The following is a 17,326-nucleotide window of genomic DNA, read 5'->3' on the forward strand; positions in this document are numbered from 1 at the left end:
AAACTAATTTCTATACCGAATTTTTCCTACTGATTTTAAGCAAATGATATGCAAATCATCTGTGGTCTGCTAATTAATGAGAAAAAAATTGAATAAAACAGCTGTGATATAAAAAAGCACTAACAACTGAGTAACTAGGAGTTCATGGGGTGTTCCACGTGACTCTTCTCAGGGAAACCTTCTAAGTACAGGGTTTTCTTGATGTAGGAAAGGCTGTGTAGACGGTTTTCTTGGAGCTAGAGTTGAGCCTGGACACTAGGCTCTCAGGAGATTAGGACTACTCCACAGCTTGGTATTGACAACCAAACATTGAGCATCTCAGACTCTTAGTTCAGGATTGAGTCAAATACACTGGCAAAAACTGCTGGAGGATAGTACCAGAGACAGTTGAAAATATTCTTAAAAAAATATATATATCACTTAAAAATGCAATTAAGAACTCATAATGTTACAAGTTAAAACAAGTTCCACTCCCCATCACCTTATGTTTATGAAAAATGTAATAGAAATTAGTCAGGCTATTATTTTACAATCTCAAAAAATCATTATTTTCAAGTAATTGATAAAAAAACAAAGCTTCTGAATATTCTGAGTTTTTGAAATTACTTCCACCCTGTGCTGTGTCTGAAAGGAATACAAACATGAAATGGTAAAATAAAATATTATTTGGTACAAAAGATTACATCTTAGTCATACTTTACAACCAACTGCTATTAGGTATGATTTAGACTGACTGAAGTTATCTTTCCAAGACATACTTTCCATCAAAAGCAGGCAGAAACTATTTACATAAATACCATCTAGCTCAGAACAGACTACTCTTCAGAGAGGTGTTCTGTAAAAGAACATACAAATATACAGAAATTTTATGTGAGAAATACCAGCTATGATCACTGGCTGATAAACTGGATACATTAAATTTGAGAATTCATATATACATATAAAACTTCAAATAAATAAGGAATGAACACCACAATATGGTATCAGTTTCTCCCAAGTACTGAAAATAAAAATTCAAAAATGGTCTTTCTTGGAAGAATCTATCCAGATGTTATGGACCCTACCAAATGGGAGGGTGGAGACGAGCACTTGAATGGTGTTCCTCAAAAAGGAACAGTTCTAACATCGGACTGGACAGACCTAACGGAAAGGAAGCATTTCAACACAGCAGAGTCACACAACCTTTTTAAATACTTTTGGAAAACACAAAGAAATGCTTAAGTGGCTTCCCTAACTAACTGTTCAAGAATGCAATCAAACCCACTTTCACTGCCACTCCTACAGTACAGTACTTGTCTGGTTAGTTGGCTGGTTGACTAGTTGGCTTAAAGCTCAACACTAACTCTTACAATGATCATTGGGGAAAATGTAGATGCTGACCCTGAATAAATGATGGCACAAGATTAAAACAAAGAATTATTTTATAAGTAAGAGATTTACCTTCAAACACTTTTTTTTTTTCAAGATTCAAAAGATTTATTTGGAAAAATCAGCACAGAACAAAGATATCCTTAATAACCTTTCTCAGAATATATGGATAGTCAGAATCTATATGAAATGTAAGCAACAACTCTAATTTTACACAGTATGGATGGTTTATACAATCTGAATCCCCATGCCTCCCACCCACAAATACACTACACTATTTATCACCATTGACATTAGCTTTCACTAATGGTCTGACTTCAGGGTTACTTGAACAAACAGAAAAGCAAAATCATTCCCACGTTTTTGTTTTTGTTTTTTTTTAAGCTAAAGCAACCACAGCAAGTTTTATAAGATCATGAGGGAATACCACTAAGAACATTTTTAAATTAGGCAAAATCATTTCTTTATTGAGTGAGATTAAGTAACTACATAGATTTAGTAATAATGTGGCATAGTTATCCTTAGCTAAGATCAAATACATTTCAACATTCACAATGATGGGTATCTTTATCACTAATCTAATCTACAAAGCTTATGAATAAAGAAAATACAAAAAATCCTCAAGTTTTACAAAACAAAAACTTCAGTCTACGTACATTAACAATAAAACCATTTTTCCAAGTAACAGACAAAGTGTAAAGGCATACCATTGAAACTGTTTTTCTAAGTACTCAGGAATGCAAGAATATTTAGTATCTCCGACGCTTATTAGGGCCTTCAAAGTTGCCCCCTTGACTTCCTCTACCAAAGCCACCAGGACCTCCACTCACAGGACCCACACCACTCATTGGTGCCTGTGGGGTTTCAGAACCTGTTCTATTTCCCATAGGCGAACCCATCTGGGATGGAGGTCCTTGAGGAAACCTATCATTGTGCTAAAATGACATATAGTAAAGTCCATTTGGAACACGCCAAAATATAAGTGACAAGAAAAATTGGCAAAATCCCAAGTGGTGGTGTCAGGAAGTTCAGCAGAAAGTCCAGCAGAGTCAGGATCAAACATAGAAGGAAGAAAGGAGCAATTTAATTAGTTCTTGTTTTTAAAAATAAAAATAATAATAGTAATAATAAGCAGCATCTGAAGATTTACAAATTGCTAATGGTATACCCCACTTGGTGAACAGAACTGATTCTGACATGAGCAAATGTCCTTATGCCCAATCAGTATATAATACTGCTCTGATCCCCTTTTAAAAAGTTTATACTACATGAAAAGAAAATACTTTTGTTTTGCTTTGAGACGGAGTCTCTGTCTATAGCCCAGGCTGGTCTCTACCTTTACCTCCCAGGTGCTGGGACTATAATATCAGCTTGTGCCATCAAGCCTGGCCAGAAAGACATTTTTTAAACAGAAATCAAAGATGAAAAACTGAGGGGCAGTATCATACTATTTTTAAAGTGAACATGCTATAAACTCGAGTATCAATGCTTTTAAGACATAAAGCATTAACATGAACACAAAAGGCTGGGATTTAATATGGAGACATATGAAGTGCTTTCTTTTAAAGACTAGTATTAAGAAAGTAAGATTAAGTTTCAAGAACTGTTTTAATAACATGATTAAGAGCACATTAAACATCTGAATCATTTATTCTGTGAAACTTTACAATAGTCAATCTCAAGTGATGAACAGAATTTTAAGTGTAGGAGTAAAAAGGAAAAAAAAGATGACATTTAAATTAAATTTAACATTTTAAAAATGTGTAGGAATATAGCTCAATTATGTTTATGTTACTGCTAATGATTAGATGCTAAAGAGAAACTTAACCAACATACTAGAAGTTTCAGGGTCACACTGTAAAAATGCTACCTCTCCTAAACGAACAAATGCATCAACTGCTTTACACGCCATCTGTCTGTCCTAGACACTAGGACCCTGCTTTTTTTACATCCCTGCACAATTAATTTCAAAATGGTATCAAGAAAAGCGGTGCATGTTTCAGTTCTGCAATGCACAATGTATTCCTTTCCGTCTCTTCCTGATCAACATAGATGTAAAAACGATGGCATGTCTAAGTTAACTGCTAATGCATTTTCCTTCTTAGCCACCAATGCAACACTAATCATTAGCATGGCAATCCCAAAACCAAACACCCTTTTTGAAAACTAGTTAACAATTTTCTTTTTCAGAACAACAATCAACAAGCATTACATGAGGAAACCTGGTCCTACTAGAAAACCTCAGAAATGGTAAGGGGCACCTATCCTGCTAACTCATATACAAAGATAACAGAAATTACAACCGAGAAAATCAATTTTCATGTTTTACCCATACAAAGATATCTTCACACTCTTGGATCAAGGCCAAAAAAGTCTTTATTTTAAATTTAGTAATAAAAGCAATCAGTACTTCTAAGAAGAGACGATAATAGTGTACCTTTAGAATGTTTTAGAAAAATAAAATTTTAGTGTTAACTATTTTCCAGTGAAGAGAAATGGTTTAAAATAAATAATTAAAACATGATGTTTTCATCAAAACTAAAACCTGTATTTTCATACATAGTAGAATTTTGTCTCCAAAGGTAAATAGCCCACACAGAAAAGGCACAATCATAAACACGTAGCATTACATGCATATATTCAAAGACAGACCTATATAAATTAAAAGCACTGAACATTAATTGTAGTAGCACATATATTAGCTCTATTCTGAGGGAGCAGAGTAAGCAGTGATGGCAATACTAACATACGGCCACTTAAAAACTGTCTCAAATAAATTAAAACTTAACAAAGTTGCTTTCTCGTGCTGGCTGTACATCTGTACTGCCAAAAGTAACAATACCCAGTTATATTAAGTGTGAAGTTACCTTTGGGGCAGAAAAGGGTTTAGTTATGAAATATAATCAAAATAATTTTAGTGATACGTTACCACTGCGCCATTATCTGGTATCATTGGAGTTCCCATATTTGCAGCTCCTTCTGGTCCCATGGCAGGACCAGGGCCCATTGGTGGGCCAGGTATAGTTCCTCTGTTGTTCATATTCATACCCATCATTGGAGGAGGCCCTTGGGTACCAGCAGGTGCTGGGCTAAATGCATCTATGCAAAACAATCTACACTTAGAGCTGTCCTATCTTAGTTTAATGAACATTAAAAACTTTATAACTCATACAAATCTATACACAAAACTATCATCAAAATAATTTTCCTTCCTTGAGAATGGAACACCAATAGAGCATTATATACACAGTAAAATTCTCATTATTAAAACAAATCTACAAAAACTAAGGCCACTGTCAATTTTTTAGAGCAACTGAGACTAAGATATTCAAAGTTTCAAAACTTATATTTAAAGAAAATGACCCTTAATAATTCTACATTCTACCAGCTTTAATAAATAGTGAAGAATTGGCATTCAAAAACCACACTTGCTTTCCTTAGTGACAGCTAAAAATATTAGCATATAAATACAAAGAAATCTGAAGAAGGAAATCACTCCAGGGAAATACACAAAGATAGCTGAAAACTACTCCCTTGGCTTTTACATATTGTTAAATACTTTCAAAACTTACCAAAGAATGGATTTTCAATTTTATATTAGAATAAATAATCTAAACAAAAACAATCTTACTAACACGGATGAAACCACGTTTTAAAACACAGTTACATCCAAACAGACAAAATGATTAGGTGGTACTTCTAATAAGTTAAATTCTGAGAAGAGAGAGAATTAGATTTCTAATTTGGTCATCAAGATATTCACCTGTGTCATATTACAATATTGTCTGAGCTATACTCCAACATTTATGGTAGTTTCAAATAAACCATTTGAAGGAATGATTTTTTAAGTGTATACGCTTATTTATCATAAAACACAAACTGATGCCAATATAGAGATCTCTTCTATATTTCAATGTATGGGCCATTTTTCAGATATGCAGAATTGAGTTTCTTGAGTATACGTAAGTCCATTGCACAATACCTAATGCAGCTGAACATTAATGTCAAGACTAAGGAGCAGAATGAAGGAAGTCTCACTCCTTACCAACCCATGATGTCATATGCTATTGCTCTCTGAACTCTATTTCAAGAAATAAGCAATTTCAAAGGAATTTCCTTAATCCCAATATATTCTTTCTAATTAATCAACACTTAAAGCTAACAATTTCTACTTCCTAAACATGGTTATAAATATATATGTGTGTATGTAGTATATATTTGTATGTAATATATACATAAAACAGAAATAAAAGGCAGATGGTAACATCTACAAGCCCTCTTAGTTCAACTTTTCATGAAAAGAACAGATTAAAGCTATTTGTTGTCACCTCATTTTTTAAAAAGGAGGGTAGATGGGTGGCAAGGCCTTGTTTGTAACCTAGGGAGCTTGCTGTCATAAACTCCTGCCTCAGCTTCTTTGATGCCATTATAGGTATGAGTCACTACCACCAGGCCCCTTTTGTTCATTAGTATATAACTGTTAACCCTGAGAGTTTAGACAGTTAATGATGCAAGTCAGAATATGTAAAGTAATACTCCCAGCTATCAGTGACACAGAACATGATTTTCAGTCTTCTATCTCCTACCTGTACAGTCTAGGAAAGGTTGGCATTATCTAGTACTTCCACTTACATCAAAAATGATGCTGCCACGCTATCAATAGGATTTGTGTGCTTGCAAATACAGGGCCTTGAGCACACCACTGAGCTACAACGCTAGCTCATTTACAAAACTTGATGCGCTAGGACAGCTAGGACTCAACAATTCAATGGGATGAGAACTGCAATAAACCATCAAGTCTAACACTGACTGAAGATTAAAGAAATAATGGACCAGACTTTAGGAGAGTAATTGCTAAAAGGCATATTATGGTTTTGTAATAAATACTGTAAAATTCTAAATTTCTCCTGTATTAAGAAATGCAAAAGCATATCCTTCACATAAAAGTATTAATCAAGCAAAAGAATATTTTCAGATCTTCTGCATTATCAGAAAGTGCTTAAAATTTTACAAGTCAAAGTTGAGTCTGAGGTTAATGACAGTAACTGTAACTGTCTTTGAAATTATACTTAATAGTCCTTCCTCTTACCGTCCTTCAAAGACATCTATTACCTTATATATTACCCTAAGTTACTATGAAGAAATTACTGAGCCACACATCACCGTAATATACAAAGCTTCAACTTAGAAATCTTCTTAAACTAATGATTCCACATGTCCACGAACTAACTGGACAGTTAGGTCCACGGGGCAAGGGCCATGTTTCATGCTTCCTTTGCACACCACAACTGCTAAGTAACATGTTGGGTGGCCATAAAAAGTAACCAAAAGGATAGTAACGAACTATTCTAGATTATCTGATTAAAAGTAAAAGAACTGGAATTACAAGTATTTTTTCATGGCTAACCACAGAAAATATTGATACCTTCCTTGTTTAAGTTTTATCTCATACACTATATATTTTAAGAATATATTAGTTGGTTGTGCACTGTCTGCTCTGATAGTACAACTGTTCAAACAGCATGTGCATATGAATTATACAAAATTTTATTTTATAATGAGTTTCTATGGGACAATTCAATATAAAAGTGAATATGTAAAATGTAATTCAATGGCCAATGATTAAAGTATGCCACTTCAAATTTTAAGTTTATTAATAAGAGCCATGATATCCATACATTTACCCCTCAGCTTCCTCAGCTTATTTATTTGATACTAATTCTGACAATGACACAATAGTGAAATTTTTTTTTTGGAGATGAGGATCGAACCCAGGGCCTTGTGCTTGCTCTACCACTGAGCTAAATCCCCAACCCCTGAAATTTTTTATCTTTCTTAAAAATTTCACAACTCCTCTAAAGACATGTAAGACATCTCATTTCCTCAACATGCCACAGAAGACATAAAGAAATGGTTCCATACTAAATACCATAGCCAAGGAAAACACTTTAAATATTCTGTAAGGTAAATAAAAAGTCTTAATTTCAAACAAACACACACACAAAAAAAACCCAACAAATTTAAAATAGAAATTCTAAAATGTTCTAAAATCAACTGAAAATACAACTCAGAAACTGTCAATTTCTGGGGTAAAATGAAACTTGATTTGTGTAATATAATAGCATTATATTTACATCACACAATGATTAAACTTGTTTTACCATGTATCAAAATCTAGTTAAGAAGCTTCTTTCACTGAAGATATCAAACTGGATCTGTCACGGTAAAATATTCTTCCTAGGACATTTTTTATCCCATTTATTAAATATAAGAGATATCACCTTCATAATTGGTTCCATGTTTCAGTTCCTTGGCATACAAATACCACAAACAGCATACAGTCCCCCAAAGAATTACAAGTTAGTTAAGTTACATAAGTCTTTGCTTCAAATCCCTACCTCCCATGTTTATTGCTCCACGGGGACCCATATCACCCATTCTCATTTCCTGTTCTCTCTGTAAGTAAACATAGTTGTCAGAGTCAACCTATCGATCTTATGACTTGACATTTCCCATCTAAAATCAAACAGAAAAGAGTGAGTTGGGATATCACTTTCCATTACAACTTCTGAAAACTTCCAACATTATTTATTAACAGGACTACTAGAGGAGAGGAAACAAAAGGGGGAAAAAAACTTCAAGCATCCAAGGCTTAATAAGCATTTTAAATGCTTAGAATATCCAATTGATACAGATTACAAATGAACCAGACTACATAAAATCTGCAGGCTCTTTAATGCTGCTACTCCAAAGAAACTTGCCTAGACCTTTCATCAAAGAAAAACCTAGCATTAATAAGGCCAATTATATTTAACTTCCAGGTTGAATACTCTTAAGGTTACAGGCAGTGTTCATTATATAAAACTTGGAAAAAATTCTTGCATTTTTATTTAACTAGCCAGGTATTATTCCACCTCCAGTCCACAGAGACACCCTATGTCTTCAGTCTGCACAGATACACCCTAAGCAGTTATAAAAAGTTTATGTAATATTGTTTTCCTTTAAATAAAGCATTTGAAACATGAATAAATTGGTTCTCATTCGCCAAGTTCTGAAATGATGCATTGTAGAAGTTAATTATAACACAAGTAGGTCATATAAATTAATAACTTGAAATTTTATTACAGTAGCTACTTCATAAGAATTGTTTACTATCAGTTACTTCAAAATTAAGCCATTGAAATTACTCAACAAAATGAAATTGGAACACCACTTCAACCAAAATACTAAGCGTTGAAAACATGAAAAGTACTCTGAGACAAAAGTATCAATGAATGCTTCAATTCAATCCATGGCTCACTGAAACACAACAATTATCCTTGGTAAAAACAATTGTTAAACCTAATGGTTAATGATGATATACTGCTGGAGAAAACAGTATATAAAACCAAGGACCTAAAACGCTATAATGGAAGAATAAATGGCATTAAGTAGTATGTGACCTCTTTCAAAGATATCCCAGTGGTTTTCTGTAGAATTTAGTAGCAGAATACCTCTCTACCAAACACAGAATCCACAGTTGGATTTGCTAGCACAGGTATGAGGGAAAAGTCCTGCCCATTTAATCTAAAGATATAGTTATTCTAATTAAGCATGAATAAAGCAATGTGAAATGAACAAAGCTATGATACAACCAAAATAAATGTTTTGTCACATTTATTAGAAAATATAAAATATCACACCTTCCTAAAAGCTATTTTTCAACATTCTTAGAAGTACATTTTTATTTCTTTTCATAAAACTTGTTACTATTATTATTATACTAGATATTATTATTAACATATGCAAAGGGTAAGAAGACTAAGGCTGGACATTTAGAGCATGACATTCATCCCAGCACTCCCATGAGGCAGAGGGAGAAAGGTATCTCTGCAAGGTGCAGGCAAGCCAGGTCTATATGAGATAGTCTGTCTCAAAAATGAAAAAAGGGAAGAGCATAAGATTGAAATGATGGGACTGGAGAGATGGCTCAGAGGTTAAGAGGACAAAATGTTCTTCAAGAGGTCCTGAGTTCAATTCCCAGCACCTACATGGTGGCTCACAACCATCTGTAATGAGATCTGGCAGCCTCTTCTGTGTACATAATAAATAAATAAATGAATCTTTAAAAAAAAAAAATTGAAATGATGATCAAGCAAGTGTCATATGGAAAAAAACTTTAAACATGTTAAGTATTAGTTAAGTAAACCTCTCATGACTTTAGGCTAATGCTACTTTCCAAATCTACTGTTACATACCTCCAGTGAAATGCAAAAAAGCAGCAAAGATTATATAGCACAGTGATTTTATTTTATTTTATTTTATAGCTGAGGATCGAACCTACCACTGAGCTAAATCCCCAACCCAGCACAGTGATTTTATAACCTGAAAGTCAGGCTCTGAGCACTGTCTATCCACAGTGCTCAAGAGAATTCACAACTGTGTGCAAATGCAAAAAGGCGAGAGACCTTTCCTTCTCTTACATAACTTTCTTTTAATAATGTTGGAGATCAAGCAGGATAGACAAGAGTTGAACAACCACCTCAGGCATGGGCAGCTTCTAATATATTTCAAAATGGAAAAAAATGTCACATTTTCTCAGATATTAATGATGTTTTATGATTTTACCATAAGTACTCTTTATAGTGTAAACTAAAAACTGTAGCCAACGTCTCAACAGTTTTTTAATAGGGACTAGAAAAATGGCCCATTGTTAAGAACAACTGTTGTTCTTCCAAGGACCTAACTTCAGTTTCCAGCACCCAAACCAGGAAGCTCATAACCATCTCTAACTTCAGCATCAATGGATCTGCTGTTCCCTTCTGGTCTGCAAGGTACCAGGTATATATATTTGGAGCTGAGGACCAAACACAGGGCCTTGAGCTTGCTAGGCAAGCGCTCTACCACTGAGCTAAATCCACAGACAGACAGACAGGCAGGCAGGCAGGCAGGCAGACACACACACACACACACACACACACACACACACACACACACACACACACATATATATATATACCTGGCATACATTCACATAGATACACATAAATTTAAAAAGAAAAAAAAATCTTTAAAAAATAAAGACTTTAAAATGAGGTCTGGAAAGATGACTCAGCAGTTAAAGAGCATACAAATGGGTGGCTCACACTGTTAGTAAACTCTAATTCTAGGGAAACCGGAACCCTCTTCTGGTCCCATCAGGCACCTGCACACGTGTGATATAGGAAGGCAGGGAGGCAAGCACACACATGCACACACACACACACACACACACACACACACACACACACACGCACACGCACACAAAAGGAAATATTCAAGATTTCCAATGCAATAAAATAAAACTACAATGAAAACTTAAGTTTGAAAGTGGATTCAACTCAGTGGGGCAGTGGTGGCGCACACCTTTAGGAGGATCTCTGTGAGTTCGAGGCCAGCCTGGGCTACCAAATGAGTCCCAGGAAAGGCACAAAGCTACACAGAGAAACCCTGTCTCGGGGGAAAAAAGATTCAACTCTATCCGGAAGAACTACCTTTGTGTGTGCACATGTGTATCATGTGCAAAATTAAAATGGCACATGGAGACCTAAGGTCAATACTTGGTATGCTTCCTCAATCCCTTTCCCGTATTTTTTATCTGGGGAGTTTCACTGTGTACACCTGGTTACCCTGGAGCTTGCTATGTAGAAGAGACTCGCCTAAAAACTCACAAAAATGCAACTGCCTCTGCCTCTGGAGTGCTGGGATTATTAACAGTGCACAATATCACGCACAGCTTTCCACCACTCTTTTTGTTTGTTTGTTTGTTTTTTCAAGACAGGGTTTCTCTGTGTATCTTTGGAGCCTGTCCTGGAACTTGCTCTGTAGCCCACGCTGGCCTCGAACTCACAGAGATCCGCCTGGCTCGGCCTCCCAAGTGCTGGGACTAAAGGCATGCGCCACCACCGCCCGGCTGAGTGCCACAGCACCAGGCCCCGTTTTTTATTTTCAGGCAGACTCTCTCATTGAACCTCAAGTACATCAAGTGAGAGAGGCTGGAGTTTTAGGAACTGGGCTCCAATATCCATAGCACACACAGAATCAAAGTTGGAACTACAGGTTCACATAACCATGTCTGACTGCAATGCCTGGTTTTGTAGATAGGTCCTGTGGTCTTATGCTTAGATGGCAGGCATTTTACCAACTGAGCCACCTCCCCAGCCTATTTCCACAGCCATCCCACTGTAGCAGGAGACAAAGAGCTAGTAAATAACTTGTTCAAGACAATACAAAGAGAAAATGATTAAGTTGTCATAAAATTCTGCTATCAGAATTCTTAAAATTTCACCATTACAATATGCCTCCATTCTTCAACAATCCCAACAATAGAAAAATCTAACTAAAGTTAACTTACACAGTAAGACTGTATCTTTCCATAAGAGGATTATAAATTAATAGATGACAAAATAAGAAGCAAAGAATAACTGTTTTCCAGAACCAAGCACAGAAGATGTGCATTCCAAGGTAGCAGGAGCTCCTGAAGTACTCTTAAGAGTATCCATAACCCTTTCAGAACATACACAAAATAACAAAATTTGTGTTATTTAACATTGGAAGTTCTAATACTAAATTATAAAACTGAGATTTTATCAATAAAATTTTCACAATATCAACATTCATGACATTCCAACATGGCAAAAGCAATGGTTATGAGAAAATCCTGGTGTTTTAACACAAATCAGGGGACCTGAACCCTCTGCATACTAGTAACTACTATATTCATGATGTACATCTAACTTAAAATATGATTATGGATATCTGAACAAAGCAGCAAAAACTGACTAATTTTATTAAGCCCATTATCAGCTACATGTGTTTTATTACTACCCTGTATAATAGAACACAGACAGACAGCACTTCTGCTACAATATAGAAAGGATGGGCATTAAACATAAGAAACAAACCACTTTCAACACATTTTTACCAAGGACTTCAACATCTGACTGCTGACATGATATTGAAAATACAGTTTCTGTGTAACATAGAGTAACAACTAGATGATTTTCTTAAAAGAGCAATCATTTATGTGATGCTTAAACATTTTTTCATGATGAAAAGTTCCACTCCAAGTTCAAGGCAGACCAATAGGTTTTAGTGCAAAAGCATTTCTGAGATACTATAATTCAGGTATTATCCATGTAAGAATTTTTTGGGGTGAGGGGGTAGAATATAAAATCTGACTGTGTAGCCGTGACTGGCATGGTCCTGTCCAAGAGCTGCCAATGTTCAGCTGTCTCTCAAGGCCCTATTTTATCTTTTATCATGTGTATATCACGTGCGTGTATACTTCATGTGTGAGTACAGCAGAGCATCAGATCCCCTGGAGCTGGAGTTATACAGGTAGTGCTGAGCCACCCGATATGGATGCCAGGATTCAAACTCAGGTCCTTTGTCAGAGCAATTCACGCTCTGAAATGCTGAGTCATCTCTCCAGACCAAAGGGAACTCTTTAAAGTTCTGGCCATTCTTCTTCAATGAACATATAAAGTAGGGGGGTCTATACCAACATACATTATCTATTCCCAAAGCATGACAAATACGTCACTATTGGCACCTAATACTACTTTTCCTTTCATTTCAGGATATAAGTATGATTTTAAAAATATTGTACATTTCACATAATAAAATGGTGTGGTTGTGGTTTTTACAATTATTTCACATGGACTGAGTGAGTATGTACATATAAAACAAAGGACTTGCAAAACTGGTTCTTTCCTTACACCAAGTATCCTGGGATCAAACTTTAGGTTCCCAGGCTTGGTAGCAAGCCCCTCTACTTACGGAACCATATTGCTGGACCAGTGTGTTTTATTTTAAGGCAGTGTAATTAAAAAGAATCATATAAGGTGCAAGGTAAAAGTATTTTTTCTTTGAATGCAGTCTCAATGACCATGATCAACAATCTTCTTTAAAAAAAAAAAAAAAAAAGAGAGAGAGAGAGAGATTTATTTATTATGTATACAGTGTTCTGTCTGCCTATATGCCTGCAGACCAGATGAGGGCACCAGAACTTATTACAGATGGTTGTGAGCCATCATGTGGTTGCTGGATATTGAACTCAGGACTTTGGAAGAAGAGACACCTCTCCAGCCCTCAACAATCTTAAGAGGTTTCTAAGAATTGTCTAGGGATCAACTTTTGACACAAGTACTTAAACACACACAATGTACAAAAGAATAGCAAGTTCTGGAAGTTAACAAGATTCAACTTTATCAATAATTATTTCTAAACCTAAATGTATACATATATCAACCACACCTGGCATTTCTTTTCCCTACTTTAATAAGGAAACTTGTGTAACAGGGTACTAACCAGCCAAATTTCCATGAAAAAGAATTAAATAAATATTGTCAGCAAGCAATAATGTTAGCTAAAACACTCTTCCTAGAAAAAAGAGTAACACAAAAACTATCATCATGTAAGCTATTAGCCAAATATGAACAGGAAATGGCTTGCAGAGACTGAGGGCTACTGACCTAACCACCACTGAGAAAAACTTGGAAGGGTGGCACTGCCCCCCCCCCCAGCTTGTTTTTCCCCATCCTCCCCCAGACTGGCCTACCACAAAAGTAAGCTTCCAGCATCAGCCTCACAAGTGCTTGAGGTCCAGGCTCAAGCCATGATCCCTAGCTAATTGAACACTTTGAATTCAGATAATTGAAAATCCAAAGCTCCATATACTTCACAATCAGAGGAGTAAATATCTGGTGAAACATAAACTCCAAGAATATAACACTGACTTTCTGCCTCCAATTTGAATACACGCATTATAAAATGCTCCAGGTCGTAGTACTCAGTTTTATCATCATTAAATGAAATTTGCATCACATGTCATTATAGAACCAAAAAATTAAAAGAAAAGACTAGAAAGATGACTCAGTTGTCAAGAGCATAGATTTAATTCCCAGGACCCACACTGCAGCTCACATCATTCATAATTCCAGTTCCAGGGGATCCAATGACCTCTTCTGGCCTCCCCAGGCACCAGGCACAGCAGACATACATGCTGGTAAAACATTCATACACGTAAGACAAAAATTAATAGAAGACAGAGAAGAGAAAGGAGAAAAAAAAGTATTCAAATAGCAAAAGGCGAGAGAGAGAGAAGCATTCAAATAGGCAATGTCCGATAACCAGTGACAGATAAGTACAGGTAAGAAGCAACAGGAGGATCAGTCATTGTTGGTGGGAATGCAAAATAGGATAAACATTGTGAAAGGAAGTTTGGTAGTTACATAACACTTTATTTATTCTTACCATATGGTCCAAATCACCTTGCATTTACCCAAGTGAGTTGAAAACTGTCCAAACAAAAACTTCCCAAGAATGTTAATAGTAGCTAAAACTTGAAATCAATAAAAAAAATCTTCAAATAAATTATATTTAGGAAAGCAAAATTATTGTTTAACACTAAAAAGAAATGATCTGTCAAATTATTAAGATGCAGAGAAAATTTAAATAATAAAGGATAAATGCCAATGTAAAGACAATGCACACTGTATTATTCTAAATATGACATTCTATGAACAACAAAACATGGGCAAAGTAAAAAGAACAGGGGTTGTGAAGGATAAGGAAGTAAGGCTAAAAGCAGAGCAGAGGGTGTGTGTGTGTGTGTGTGTGTGTGTGTGTGTGTGTGTGTGTGTGTGTGTAACTTGTCCGCCCAATACGAGAATGGTAAGTCATTATATGTTTGTCAAAACTCTACTAATAATAACCTGTAACTACTGACTGTAATGGGTAATGGTGTGCCAACATGTCTTCATCAAACACTATCAACTTGCCCTGCTAGTACAGAGACAGTGGAGGATATGGCAGACAAGGCATGAGGAAAACCTCCATGCCTTCCCATCAGTGTTGCTAGGAATTTAAACCTTTTTTTCTGTCTTTTCAAGACAGGGTTTTCTCTGTGTAGTTTTGAAGCTTGTCTTGGACCTCCTCTGTAGACCAGGCTGGCCTCAAACTCACAGAGATCCTCCTGCCTCTGCATGCAGAGTGCTGGGATTAAAGGTGTGCACCATCACTGCACAGCCTTAAAACTAGTTTTAAGAATAAACAACAACAACAACAACAAAAAAAAAAAAAAAAAAAAAAAAAAGGAGGAGGAGGCGGCGGCAAGAAGGGAGAATCAGAGAGAGAAAAGCAAAAGGTGGATAGATACTTACCCTCCCCAAAAAAAGCTTAACAATCAATTATTAAGTTTACTGTTAGTCATAAAAGTAATTGATGTTTTACCAATGAGAAATCAAAGTAGCAAACATGGAGTTGACTTAAAACATAAGAGCTTTCACTCAATAATGCATTTTCAAGCCTTAACAAGCAGCAAAATCAATAGCTGCTTTTTAATACCTAGTATTTTTCTGAGACTGAATTGCACATAACCACACATAATCTAAAAGGTATCAGCAGACAAGAGAATCTATATTATATATAAATTAATATTTGAACACATAGATTGAGAATATTTGTAATGCATTTACCTGAGGACATACATTCCTGATTATAATTTTGAACTGTCATACCAAATTCTCTGGAAAAAATTCTGCTTTTGTTTTGTTTCCTGAGATAGGGGTTATGAAAACTCTTGGTCCCCATGTCTCAGCCTAACTATTGGGATTACACCCACTAAAAACACTTTTAGTTGCTATAATTTATCAGTAATACTTAGTAATTCTTCAAATTTAGTTTTACTTTATTGTATTGTATTTATTTTTTGTTTGTTTGTTTTTTTGAGACAGGGTTTCTCTATGTAGTTTTGGTGCCTGTCCTGGATCTCACTCTGTAGACCAGGCTGGCTTTGAATTTAGAGAGATCTGCCTGCCTCTGCCTCCCGAGTGCTGGGATGAAAGACGTGCACCACTGCGCTTGGCTGGTTTTATTTTTTTTTAAATACCAAACCACGAAAGATATGAGCAATGGTATCAGCTAGATCTTAACAAACCTACTAACACTAGTGGGACATTTCTGCCCCCATGATTTGTCTCTTTATCACACAGTACATTTTCTTACAAACATTATGCAAGTATTATGATTGGCCAGGTCAAGTTATAAAAGATGAACCAAAGAACAAAACATAAACTGTACAAGAGACATCTGAAATTGGTCCCATGGAAAGAAGAAAGTGATGGAAGAACGCATTATACGGTCCCATGTTCGGAAGAACTACATACCTATGTCATGAAGGAGAAAATCTTTATCTGTTTGTGTGCTGTTTAAAATCATACCAATAGTTTCGTAGAAGCACTGATATGTTGACAAACACATTTTATTCCTAAGTAAGTAGCTCAAAGTAACAGACTTTATATAATTTTTGGATTTTAAGTACTAAATAAAAATCAGTTATATCAAATTTGAATTTGTAAAAGAAACTATTGCTAAAACTGTATCAATGCTAACGATGCAGAAAATGTAAAATATAGCAAAAGAAATCACCTTACGCCGGGTGGTGGTGGTGCACACCTTTAATCCCAGCACTTGGGAGACAGAGCCAGGCAGACCTCTGTGAATTCGAGGCCAGCCTGGGCTACAAAGCGAGTTCCAGGAAAGGTGCAAAGCTACACAGAGAAACCCTGTCTTGAAAAACCAAAAAAAGAAATCACCTTGCATAAAATATGGTTACTTTTACAATCAAAAGACAAGATTTAAAATACAGAAGATATAAGACAAAAAGCAAACTTACCAATACACTGTTATTTGAAATTTTTCAAAAGGTCGTTGAAAAAAAATTATAATTATCAACAATCTAACATAAGCACATCACCAGCAGAGTATGTTTACAAACCAAGTTTACATTGCTAGCAGTTAATATTAAAATGCTCATTTATCTAGTTTTAGAATTATTGACATTTAGGTGATACTACATAGCTTCATGATCTCAGTATTAAAGCTATTCTAAAAACATTTTAAAAATATAATCACCAAGTACAATAATTCCTGCAAA

The 17,326-nt window shown here is 35.5% G+C and overlaps 1 protein-coding gene across 1 annotated transcript in view; it reads right to left on the reverse strand.

Moving 5' to 3' along the window:
* Positions 1-1,454: 1,454 nt before the first annotated feature.
* Positions 1,455-17,326, reverse strand: part of Pspc1 (paraspeckle component 1) — a 61,899-nt gene continuing 46,027 nt past the window's right edge. The window contains exons 7-9 of the mRNA XM_036200069.1: positions 7,767-7,824; positions 4,298-4,467; positions 1,455-2,303 (exon numbers count right to left, since the gene is read on the reverse strand). Of these exons, the coding sequence (XP_036055962.1) occupies positions 2,118-2,303; positions 4,298-4,467; positions 7,767-7,824 (414 nt within the window). The 3' untranslated portion in view covers positions 1,455-2,117. The remainder of the gene's footprint in view (positions 2,304-4,297; positions 4,468-7,766; positions 7,825-17,326) is intronic.

Source organism: Onychomys torridus, chromosome 9 (genome assembly GCF_903995425.1).
Source record: "Onychomys torridus chromosome 9, mOncTor1.1, whole genome shotgun sequence".
Classification (NCBI taxonomy): Eukaryota; Metazoa; Chordata; class Mammalia; order Rodentia; family Cricetidae; genus Onychomys; species Onychomys torridus.